This window comes from Aulonocara sp. 'chitande type north' Nkhata Bay, linkage group LG19, assembly GCF_057382095.1.
Source record: "Aulonocara sp. 'chitande type north' Nkhata Bay isolate Kocher_YH1m ecotype deep benthic linkage group LG19, A_spYH_male_GT1.1, whole genome shotgun sequence".
Taxonomy (NCBI): Eukaryota; Metazoa; Chordata; class Actinopteri; order Cichliformes; family Cichlidae; genus Aulonocara; species Aulonocara sp. 'chitande type north' Nkhata Bay.
In genome coordinates, this window is record NC_141362.1 from 7,500,966 (window position 1) to 7,513,665 (window position 12,700).

Genomic DNA, 12,700 nt, shown 5'->3' on the forward strand with positions numbered 1-12,700 from the left:
GTTGTCAGTGAGGGAGTGGTTGCTGTTTCTGCCAGAGAGAGTGGCTGTCTATTGATTTAATCAACAACTGGAGGCTTATGTTGAGTTTTTCCTTTTTCTACTTTGTATTAAACTGTAACCTCACATTGTTATTTTCTGTCACTTTCTTTTTTTTTATTTTTATTAACCAATTGTGCTTTTTTTCCCTCCATCTATGGCTCAGGTAGTAGAGCGGGACATCTACTAATCAGAAGGTCATCGATCCTCGACTTCCCCGGTCCACATGCCGAATTATCCTCAGGTATGATACTGAAACTCAAGTTGCCCCCAATGCATTCATTGGAGAGTGTGTGTATTAGAAAGTGCTTAGGCATAGATAAATGTGTTTGTTTACCTGAAGCCTAACCTTGGCCAAAGTTCCACATAATTAGATCAGTGCATGTATGAGTAATCTTAACCTTCAGAGCGATCCGTTTGAGACAGTCGTCTCGACTCGGTCATTTGTAATGATGACAGCACGAGCACATATCTCTAATGTGGTCATGTCAGACAAGCAGCACTGACTGCGAGCACCGAATTCATCCGACTGATTTCAAAACCTTCTGTTTGCGTGTGCAGCCAATTAGAGGAAAGCTGTTTAGAAGGGAGGAGGAGCCAAAAAAGCACGAGCATCATTTTGAAGTGCACATCGTTCAAAGCTACACAAGTTTAATAAGAATCAGAGATGAGCATATTAGGTTCATCTTCATGTTTTTATATTTTATTTCAGTTTCATTTTTTAGTCTCTTTACATCAGATTTCAGTGTAGTTTATTCCTTATTTGCATTTTTTAATTTGTATTTTATGCTTCAGTTTTTGTCCATTATTGATGTATTCATTTATTTATTTATGCGTGTTCTGGGTTAATCCTCCGATTGTTAATAGTCAAACACGCTGCACAGAAACACATGATCGCAAAATAAAGAATAAAGTATTAAAGACAGAAGAAACCCAGGGAAATACTCCCATCTCCATATCTGCCTCCAGATTATGCTGCTGCTGCTGTTGTTGTTGTTTCCATGACCCGCTTTCCACTCGCAGGCTTTGGCCTCAAATCTTAAGAGACTGTAATGTTTTTCTTCCCCTGTTTTCATGTGTGTTTACATCCCCTGTCACTCTGTAGAGAGCAAAGTGACAAACCCATTTTGTTAAGCAGTCTTTTATAAATATATTTTATTTGACTTAAAAAAGAAACGGGCTCTGAAAGGCTCCCGACTGCAATAACCGGCATACTTATCTGAACTCCTCTGTGGGTCTGAGACCAAATGCAGCGCATTATCGCAGAGCCCAGAACAGGCTTTACCAACGCCTAGCAAACTGCAACCAGATGACTTGAGCTCACCTAACCACAGAACCTGGGAGGGGGTGACCTGTGGGGGGGTTACATCCCCTTAATCACCAAACAGCTGCCTCTATAGGAGAGCTATAAAGCTTCAAGATGGCACCTAAAACCAACATTAACTGAAAGAGTTTTAAAAACAGAGCCATAGGAAACCAATTTCCCCCACTACCAAACAAAGTGGGGGGAAAAAGCCCCTCAGCTTTTCTCCCTGTTGCAGAAAACCCATTAAATTCGTCTGAAAGGATCAGTGTGGATCAGTCCCGTGAATGCATGTCACGAAAGGAGTGGGGGGTGGTGAGCAACCGCTAAGGGACAAATCCTGGCAGACAAGGTGCATCGCTGAAGGAAAAAAAAAAAAAAGAAAGAAATACGGTAAATCCCACAGGAGTCGAGGGGAAAAGAAAAAAAAAGGATAACAGAAGACTGAGCATCTGTCCTCCTGTCGCAGGTGATTATTTTGGGGCGAGCGGAGTCGGGATGAGGCAGTTTCTCCTCCTTGTTCCAGGAAAACAAAAAGCCGAGTCTGACCTCGGTGGCAGACGAGGAGCGGCTGGTGCCGATCAGACCTGAGCAAACACTCTCCCATCCATCTCGCCTTGATTCAATTGAACATCTGTTGTTTGCATTCCAGATTATTTAATGGTGCGAGGGAGTGAAAGAGGAGGCTGAGCAGATCCAAACAAAAGTAAATATGGATCCATGTTCTTTAGCCGTTATGACAGGTGAGAGCGTTAACGCGAGCAGGTAAAATTACAATTAATTCACTATCCACACAATGTTTTTGGAAAAGAGCCTCCCACAGATGACATAGTGGCTGGCACAACAGCTGTTCTCATCAAGAGATCTTTTTTTAGCTGCTTAATATGCTTACAAGATAATAGACACACACACTCAAAAAAAGTAGGAATCTTATGTAAATCATTGAGAGTTCTGGGAAACGTACGACGAGCATGAAACGTGTCACTGATATGTATCAATATCATTTTTTTAAAAGACCATAATGTAGAAAAAGATGCCGGTGTAATGGTGCAGTTGTGTATTGCGTCCACGACAATGGTTCCAGCTCCAGTGTTTACACATGCACACTGCAGCACATGTAGCAGAGAAGCATCACAGCTGAGCCGGCTTTCAGAGGGACCTCTGTGGTTGGCAAACGCAGTCGTCAGAGCCTGTAAATGGCTGTTTACTGCCAGGAATCAGTGTGGTCTGTGGGCACCACATGAATCATTTTTTTTTCAGGCAGAATCGAGTCATAGCTGGAGCATAACTGAGCGACCAAATCAGTAACCCAATCGTTTTAATCTTCACTGTGATTCTAGCATATTGGGGAAACATGAAAATGCTTTGTTACTCTGATTCTACGTGAATAAATACTCAACCATTCTACAAATGTTTGGTAAATCTGTGGGATGGATTTGTGTCATATAAAAAGGAGTCTTGTAACAGGTCGACAGAGGTCGGATCTAAACTTTCTGGAGTCAGCCTGGGAAAAGGTGAAGCAAGAGAAGACACTGACAAGCTGTAAATCTACAGAAGCAGACCTGTAGTGAGTTTTTCAAAGGCTGCCAAATCCCTTGAGAAAGAAACAGTACTGCTTAAAAGGCAAAGAGCGGGCACTATATATTAATTTGATTTAAGTTCCCTCTATGTGCACTCTGCTTTAAAAGCCAGAATCTCAGAGGTCCATTAAGAAGTGGGCAGTTTGCTGATAGGCTTCAGGAATCTTTGTTTTAATGTTTTTTGCTCACTATTAGAAACCAGGTTTTCCACCAACCTTTTTCCCAGAGTACTGAGAGGCGTGCTGAGGCTGAGCTGAGTTTGGGCGGGTCTTCGGTTGCGTCCGGCCAGCTTGGCGGCTGGCCTTTCCTTCTTTGGGGACTCAGCGTTGCGAGCTGGGCTGGCGCAGGGCTTGACGTTGAGGTCCTTAAGGACGTCGTAGTTGATCTTGGAGGAGATCCTCTTCTGCTCCAGCATCTTCTCAATGGCCTCGTCAGCCGTGTTAGCTCGGATCGGGGCGTGTTTCCTATTGGGGCCCCTTGGCTGTCGGGATTTCAAACAAAACTAAAGCTTAACATCGCCTCTCATAAAACAAGGACACTTTATAATCTGCAAAACATCTGGAAAACACATTACAGCAAAACAAAGTATTTGCTTCCAGATTAACCAGGTATGTGTGGGCTGTAATTTGGCTTAGCTACATGCTTATATGAGCAAAGTAAGACACTTATCTTATGCAGATTTAGGTTTAGCAGGAATTACTGTAATGTATTAGTATGCAAACATTGACCTGTACACACCGGACAAATAATATTTGTGTGAATATTTCGCGCATTAAAAATAACGGTCTTCAGGGCTGATAAATAATATAAAGGATGTACAAAATGTCGTCATGGTTACCAGTCAAATTGTTGTTTGATTTCCAATTAGTGCACAGGAGTGAACCAACATCGTCACCCCTAGACCTGTACTGCTGGGGTGAAAAATTCAAAGCTACAGGTTGTTGCTTAAAGGGCTCATTAGTCGTTACTCCCTCAGCAGAAACGACTTTTCCTGGAGGCCCAAGTTAAAGTTTTGTCCTGGCTAGGACCGCATACATTCAAAACAAGTCCTGATCAATCAGTTCTTTGAACCAGACAAAGCTCAAATGTTATCTGAAAACAGTTTGTCTTTATATTAAAGCATTTGGGTCCCATGGAGGATTTGCCCTCTAAAGGTAAGACTAAAGAACAGCTTTTCAGGCAAATATAAAACCCAACGTGTTTCTGTACAAATGCAGTTTATCTCAATTATTGAGGTTATCACCCAGCTTCAGTTACTCTGCATTAACCTTGACCCCCTCTCTAAATTATGACATAGATCAGCAGAGATTTCCTTAAAACTTTTAAAAACACACTTTTAAACAAGTTTCTTTACACACTTGATGTGATCAGTTGAAAGCCCCTCTTCCCTATTCAGCAGCTAATCAACACAGAATATTAACGGTTACCAAATGAGAAACAAAGGATGCTCAAATCCTTTGTGCATCAACACGATGTTCTTCCTGTTGTTTATTCAGCCACTTATTTGTCAGTGATGTGACAGTTTGCTGCTGGTTGGATAAGAGCTGTCGGGAGGCTGCGTGTCTCATTAGATCTGTTCCACTGCAGTTAATCCAGCTAGTTAAAACCAGTGAACAGATGTTGGGTCTAACAAAGGGCCTGTGCTGAGCCAAAACCAGTAATGGCAAATGAGAAGAAACCAGTTCCACAGGACTTACTGCCCGTCTGTCTGTGTTTAGTCTCAGTCTGGCTCACAGTACCGCTCACTGTCCATCTCACTTTGCAGTTTTTAATGCATCGACTCTACTTCAGTCATTTATCGCTAAAGACTGACAGGTTTAAGCTCTTCACTGCTCAGAATGTGATGCTTTTGACTGGTTTAAGCACTGAAAAATTGGCTTTTGGAGTATTGGTCAGACTCTAGTGATACTTAATTACATTACCTCGGGCAGTAATATATCCCCCTTTTCTCAACTTTTGCATCTTAATGTATTTTTATTCACTGTTCCTCTTACAAGTAAAACCTACAGAAAATAATTCACAGACAAACTGCAGCTCCAGCGATATTCTTTTGAATAAATTACTGCCTGAATGATTATCTGCCTGCACAGAATCATTAAACCTGATGGGCAGGTTTAACGACTGCATGCAGATTACACACAGTACTGAGGTACTGACATATATACACACACACACATACATATATACACACACACACACACACATATATACACACACACACACACATATATATATATATATATATATATATATTGCTGAATCTGCAAACTTACTACACATGGGGTAAGTTTGCAGGGGTCCATCCAACTGTTTACATCTTTATCTGATCATTTCAGCGTGGCATGCAGTTGGGCATTTAGGCCTGAGAGTTTGAGGCACTTATTACAAGCCTGCAGGAGTTCTCCTGAGGTATGTGGGACACGCATTACTAAAACTTTATAGGAGACCACTTTCCTTATTTCCAGCCACACAACTTTACTACTTTTATTCCTCAACTTTACTAGAGTTTGTTTGCATGATTCACAGTTCAAAATAATCTGTATATTAATCTATAATACTCTATATAATAATCTATATAATAATAATAATAATCTGTATTTACCTTATTCGGAAAGGATAAAAGCTTCCTTCCCCCTCGATTTAAATCCCATTTTGTTCTGATTGGCTGTCCCTTGTAAACAAGCTTTATGAGGGGCAGCCAATCAGTGGGTGGGGCTTCTCAGAGCCAGAGTGTGCATATTTTGGCTAACCGTGTTCAGTGACACCACACAGATCAACAAGCCCCCTTTTTGCCTTCAGAACAACTCAACAAACCCCTGCACCACCAGCAGCATGAACTGTTAATAGAAGGCAGGATGGATCTGTACTTTCATGTTGTTTAACTCTGACCAGGAAACATTTTCCTGCTGCTCATTTTTGGTTCTGTGCCAGCTGTGGACTCAGTTTCCTGTTCTCAGCTGACAGGTGTGGCACACTGCGTGCTCTTCTGCCATTGCTGCCCATCTGCTCTTCTGCATACCTTTGTTTCTGTCAGCTCAATGCAGTCTGGCCAGTCTCCTCTGACCTCTGGCATCAGCAAGAAAACTGCTGCTCACAGGATAGTTTCTCTTTTTCAACCATTGCCTGTGACCTCTGCCTGAAATACTCTGAGCAGTCTGTGTGGCATCAACAATTATGCTGCTTTTAATCGCTTTTGCTCCTAATCCGATTGTTCAGTCTGACGTCACTAGCCGTGTCTGGGTCTAAACTCCGCTGCAGGTCCATATATCAAACGATCACGATGGCATTACTGAGAGTTGAAAAACTGTCTAAAGTCTTTCATCTTTAATAAAATGATCAGCGTTCTGCTCTACCAGGTGTAACAATTGAGTTTAACATCCAGACATCCATGAAAACGGAATTTATGACATTTAACGGAGTTAGAAATTAGCAGGGAGTTAGCTCGCTAGCTTCTATCTAAATACAATATAGCATGTCCTGACTGCGGGGTTTTGGAAACAAATTAAAACGTACAGCTCTGATATCACTTCCAACATAAATGAAGACAGAAAACTAAACAGCAGTGACGTTTGTAGGGTTACTGAAGTTTGGCTAGCTGGTATATAATGATGTGCTAGGTGACCGCTAGCGACACAGCTATGTTAGCATAATATAAACAAGCTAACTTTTTTTTCCCACTCAATAAAAGTTAACGTGAGTGTTCTCGGTGGTCGGAAACAAATGTAATCGCATGGCAGGATGCTGTAAAAGGACCAAACTTCAGCCAGGAGAACAACTGAGATAATCCATCCACAATACGAGGTTAGTCATTCATATACTGCTGCATGGGCTGGGCTGTAGTTACATCCTAAGGTTTTAAAAACTGAGCTTAAATAAATGATTAGCGGGAATAAAAGCCGAGGGAGGTCAACAGTGATCACTGACTGTTTTAGGAGCTTTTTGAGATCAAATAGAAGAAAATACATAACATTAAACATGTTAATAACACAAAAGCCATATTAAACGCAGACTACTTTAGGCCCGGAATTAGGATTCGTCGCGTCAACACTGAACAACCGGATCGTGATCCTGAAGTTTGAACTCCAGCAGGTCCTCTTCACCTTCCCTACATGCCAAACTGCACTGAGTTGCTTCCATATGATTGGCTTATTAGATATTTGTACTGTCAGCTGAACAGGTATACCTAATAAAGTGACCTGTGAATATGTGTGACAGGGAATATGGGTGCTTTAATGATGTTCGTTAAACAGATCCTTCTGCAAAACGAGTCAGGCAAACTAATATCTGTGGTACTTTTCAGGTGTTTTTTTCTTCTTTCGGGTCTGAAACATTTTGTCAAAAGAACAATCTGAGACATTTCAGGCACAATGAGTCTAGCGCACAGACCGATAGCCGAAGCAGAAGAATGAGCGGCTTTTTGACAGGATTGTGTAGGGTGCAGATTTCAAGTAGATAAGCGGTCAAAGTTGAGGCAGCCGCTGGTTGGACAGCTGGGAGATATGAACAGATCATGCGGCATCAGATGTGACCGGTGCTTTTACGGCTGACAAATTGTGTTACGGCCCATTTGGCCATTTTCTGTCTGACTGATCAACTCTCACCCTGCCTGACCACAAAAAAAAAAAACAAATAAATAATGCTGCCTGACCATTTACCGCCTCAGACAAACTTTCTGTCATCCTGGCGAGCTCAAACAAAAATGCCCGCCCTTATCTCACAGTTTTTCAGACCGTCTGCTGTTACCTTTCTCTCTTTGTAGATCCCGAGCGCCTTCTCCTTCGCTATCTTGGCTTCCTTCTCTGAAAGAAAATAAAAGAAACAGTCTGAGCATACAAACTTATAGATAGTGCACATAAATATGACACAACCTGAACGCTCAGGTTCATTTGGAGGTTTAGCTCTGTTTGGCTGATAGAGGACTAAAAGTAGGAGGTAGATTCTGGGACAAACCAACCAATGAGCATTAACTTCACCACTGAAACACTAAGATCGTGTTGCATACTCAAAGGTACCTTTCTGCTCTTTGAGGTAGGTGGAGTTTTCTGCCATCCAGAGTGCCGTCTTGATTTTGACTTCTTTGTCACTCAGCAGATACTGCAGAGGAGCACAGGGAGAGGCAGGAGTTCACTTTACAGGGAGTTTCCCAGTTTTTTAAGGTAAAACAGCCTGCTGCTAACCTCTGCGCTTAATCATCAGTTAACCAACCTGGTTTTTACATATTTTATCAGAAAGAAGAAAGCAACATACTGAACGTTAAAAACAAACACAGTTTGAGTCAAACTTCTCTTTAACGATGTGCTTCCATGTTCCCACATCCCAGCAAATAACCCTGTGAATCCAATGTTATCGTACACAACACATTAGAGCTTGCACTCTATTGACTGAGATAAACACATTACACAGCGAGGCTCACGCTTTTATTTATGTTTTTATTCATTTTGAGGCCTATTTTGTCTTCATTTCCTATTTTCTATATAAAGAGGAAAGTTGCTGTTTGCAGGTCATTGACGTGTAGTCGAGTTTCCTACATGTGATTGAAATGTGCACGGCTGTTATAGACGTGATAAGCTTTGTAAAAATATAAATTGCAATAAGTTGCTTTTCTGGCCTCCAATCCAGCTTGTCTATTTTGCATTTAAGCAGCCAGTCAAAAACAAGCAGAGGCGGGACTTAGAAAGACAACAGCACTAACAAACAGGTTAATTCAACATTAGAGTCAGTTGTTTTTGCAACAAAAGAAGCCGTAGACGAGCACGCACAATTTGATTATGATTATTATTGATGAGTGAAGAGATAATCTGTCCAATGCAAAGATTTGTCTTGTATTTCTTGTCCCTGTAGCTGCCTTACAGTTTTAAGATTTTGTTTTTTAAAATTCTGAAAATGAACCATGTCCAAGTTTTTAGCTATTTTTTACCAAGCTAACATGCTACATGCTAACAGTTCTGCAATAGCAGAAAACATTTGATGAGATTTTAACTCTTCTACAGGAAAAGCTAACAGAATTTTCTACATTGAGAAAGATTTCAGGGCATTGAAGGCACATCGCATGTGTGAATCTGTAGTGTGTACGGCGTGACTGGAGCTGCATACGCAGCAGGTACGTACCAGCTCTATCTCACTGTCATTTATCCCACTCAAGTCGAGCTCCCCGCTGTCAGCAGCACCATCTGTCACAGAGACACACACCAGAATGGACACTCTTAGATTTGCTGTAACACACGTTTTTACTCCAGCCGCCCCATCCCAAAGGGCTGAAACAGGAAACGGCAGCTTGCAAAAACAAATAAATAAATAAATAAATAAAATCTCTTCCTTGTGGAAGATCTGTGAAGCATCTTCTATCAGGAGGAAATCGCTAAATTAAAAAAAAGAAATAGAAAAATGCACTGTGACTTCTAATAAGACGCTAACAGGCTTAACTCACTTTAAGCCGATCTACCTTCACACGCATTCTTTTCAATTACGATACGCTTTCTAGATTTCAGCACGCTTTATTTTGAAACACTGGGATGCTGAAACAGCGATTTGCATTTTTCATAAGATGGCCGAGACACGCTCCCGCTCCTACCTGTGAAGGATGTGTCGATGAAGGAAAGCGGTATCTCAAATCTTCCGGTTGCACAAAGTCCAATTTTGGAAAAGAAATTTCAAAGAAAATCTGATTGGCTTTGATAAAAGGAAACAAAAGATGACTTTTTTCTTTCTTTGGAAGAAGCGGGAGCGTGTGCCGGCTTTGACAGGAGAAGGAAACCATCAATGGAAATTCAACAGCTTTCACTCCAAAAGATTCTCCACCTTGATTAGCTGTTTTGCAACAAAGTGCAGTGTTTCTCTGGCTGCCTGCAGACATCAGACAGGCAAAGACTGAAAGGCTCGATCTGAAGAAGCAGCAAGCAAAAGGTTTATGGGAGTCATTTAACTTCTGTCAGGCTTTCTGTGTTTGACATGTTCACAGGGGCCCTTCTTTCCTGAAGTTCAAACTCCCAGTCGGCGGCAACTTCAAAGAAGAGCCACCTGAGTCCACGGGCAGCATCATTAAGGAGAGACAGGTGCACAGACAGGCAGGGAGCAGGCAGAGAAGAAGAAATACATTCATCCTCAGACAGTAAAGGGTGTGTTTGCTGCACCAGTGGAGAGGTTGGGGGGGGGGGGGGGGGGGGGGCTAATTCTAGTCAGCTTTTTTTTTAGTTCAGTTAGCAGATTGCAGCTTCCTTAAAAAAGAAACCGCTCCAGAGGAAGAGACAGGTCAGTCGCTATCTGTCGGGCCCAGCCCTCTAAGAACTTCCTCCCCATGAAGTGCGGGGCCGAGATAAGACAGAGACAAGCCCTGGGAGAGATCGGCAGCTCCGGGAGGCAGAGAGGCAGCGACACTGAGAGCTGATAACACCAGTCCAACCCCGCAGAGAGCAGGGGGGAGGGAGCAATTACTGAGTTATTATTCAGCCGCTGCTTTGATATATCGACACTTGCTAATTTTAATCAAACCCATAAAATTGTTCTTGGTGAGAGTGCAGGAGAATCTGTGGACCGCAGGTTGACAATTTGCCTCGGTATATCAGGAAGGTAAAGCTGAAATAAGAGACATCGGGCTCTTCTATTTCACTTTCCTGCCTATTCGTCTTTTTAATGAAGATGTGAAGGGTGCAGAGCCAACAGGCAGGGATGTCACGTGAAGTCGAGGACCAATATATAACTTTATTGCTTCCAACAAGGAGATGCACGTCTCCTCAGGTACGAGTAATCGGGACTCAGCCTGATGATAAATGCAGCATCTACAGCTAACTTCACAGTGAAGGACTACACACATACAGAGAAGACTCAAAGCACTGAGGAACTTTTAACATTCAGATTTCATCCAACTGAATATCTATTACACCCCCACTTTCATTATGGCACAAGAGTGAGCCTAAACATGTGACGTTTGAAAAAAACAAAGCTGTTTACACTGTGCAGATGGTGTTAAATAATCGGTTAAGTGAGGACCTGAGGTGAAATTCTAGGTATTAGAGGAAGTCTAATAATCTGGACATACAGAGAAAGAAAACTAATAGGAGCAGGTCACTAAAGCTTTTTTGGAAAGTACTATTTTGTTGTACGAGACCACAGAACATGCACCAGCTTCTCAGATATATAATTTAAGGTCTCCTCTCTCTGGCACAAAAAGCTATGACCTGTTGAGGTACAGATACAGAACGTCAGTGTCCTGTTGGGCAGGCTGGCATTTAGACATAGGCAGTAGTTTATGCAGGTTTAGCTTCCTGGAGCCGGGGTGCACCGTCCTGCAGGAGGTGGTGCCTGAATCTAAAAACCAAGTAATGTGCAATTAATAGATTATGAACAAGGTTTTACTACCCAAATATCACAACCCACTCTGTTCAGAGTAAGCTAACAATCTTTTTATTTGGATGATGCTGCTGACTTCAGAGAAACAACAAACAAAATCCTCTTTTAAGAAACCTTGAAGCATTATGAATTTGTTCCTGGTTTCAATCGTACAACCGACTAGCTGAACTTGTCATTCAGTGTTTATTTGTGAAAACAGATCAACACTTTTTCATACAAGATAAAAATCTGATAAAACCTGAAGAATCTCAAAATGACTGAAGGAAAAAACAAAACATGTGCTTTATGTTACTTCGAAGGTCTAATGATGAATTTAGAATAAGTAGTAGGATACCATAAACGCATGATGGTCAGGCTGGGCTAAATAAGCACTAAATCCAAGCCCCTTTAATGAGATTATCTCATTATTACACAGAAGACAAAATAATTTAAGCCATCTGGCCCTCATCAGTGGAAATTCAGTGGAAACTGCTGAAGGCCAGAAACATTTTGTGTCACTATGAATAAGAAGTGGTGGATTACATCACCTCATTAGAGAGTGTGTGTGTGTGTGTGTGTGGGGGGGGGGGGGGGGGGGGGGGGGGACGACTCGCAGCACATTCACAAAACTTCCAAATCCTAAAAGAAAACAGAAATCACCTCCCTGATGACCTTGTGCATGCAGAGAAACTACTTTTCTCTTCCTGTCCAGGCTGACAGAAGCCTGAGGTCTTTTGGCAGCAGCTCAGTAGCTCAGAGATGCAGCTCTGCCTGCACATCAGTGCTGAGGAGGAAAAAGAACCAAAAAAGAAAACACACACACACACACACACACACACACACACACACACACACACACACTTTCCCAAACAAACCCTACTCTTGACAATGTGGTAATAAATTCTTTTAAATGGTAAAATGGTAAATGGCCTGTATTTGTAAAGCGCTTTACACGTTCAGTCACCCACCCATTCACACACACATTCACACACTTTTAAGACAAAGGGGAAGCACTAATGGAGGGAAAAGCAGGGAAACAGGCAGTCATGGCTAAAATCATTCTGAGATCTGGACTTTCAGTGGCTTATATAATATTTTTATTATATAATATTTTTATATAATATTTTTTATTTGTATTTGTAACACACAGCTTACAGTGAATTGTGTCGATATTTAAAGCAGAAAAAAAGTCAGCCCGTGAAACTAACCGCGCCTCTGAGTGCTGTTTGAGGATTGAGCTCAAACACTATTTTGACCGGTTTAGTGCTACGTAATGTCAGAGAGAACCCCACCCAGCTGCCCTTTCAACTTCTGTTTGCTAGAAGCAGCCAATCACATGAAGGTTGGCTTAAAGGGCGGGCCTTTATTTGATCAATGGATATAGACACTGTGACATCACCAGTTTTTGGATTCTGTAGCCTCATCTGGTCTTTAAGTGATTACGTTTCAAGCCCCG

General features: G+C 41.9%; 1 protein-coding gene across 3 annotated transcripts in view; it reads right to left on the reverse strand.

Annotated features, from left to right (window-relative positions):
- The window catches only part of brf1a (BRF1 general transcription factor IIIB subunit a), a 130,958-nt gene that overhangs the window by 51,646 nt on the left and 66,612 nt on the right, over nucleotides 1-12,700 (reverse strand). For 2 of the 3 annotated variants that reach the window (XM_086275933.1, XM_086275931.1), the window contains 4 exons: nucleotides 9,028-9,089; nucleotides 7,932-8,013; nucleotides 7,663-7,718; nucleotides 3,135-3,400 (listed from right to left, as the gene is read on the reverse strand). In XM_086275933.1, the coding sequence (XP_086132059.1) occupies nucleotides 3,135-3,400; nucleotides 7,663-7,718; nucleotides 7,932-8,013; nucleotides 9,028-9,089 (466 nt within the window). Of the gene's footprint in view, nucleotides 1-830; nucleotides 1,136-3,134; nucleotides 3,401-7,662; nucleotides 7,719-7,931; nucleotides 8,014-9,027; nucleotides 9,090-12,700 lie in introns of those variants that run through there. The other variant, XM_086275934.1, reaches the window with a different exon arrangement.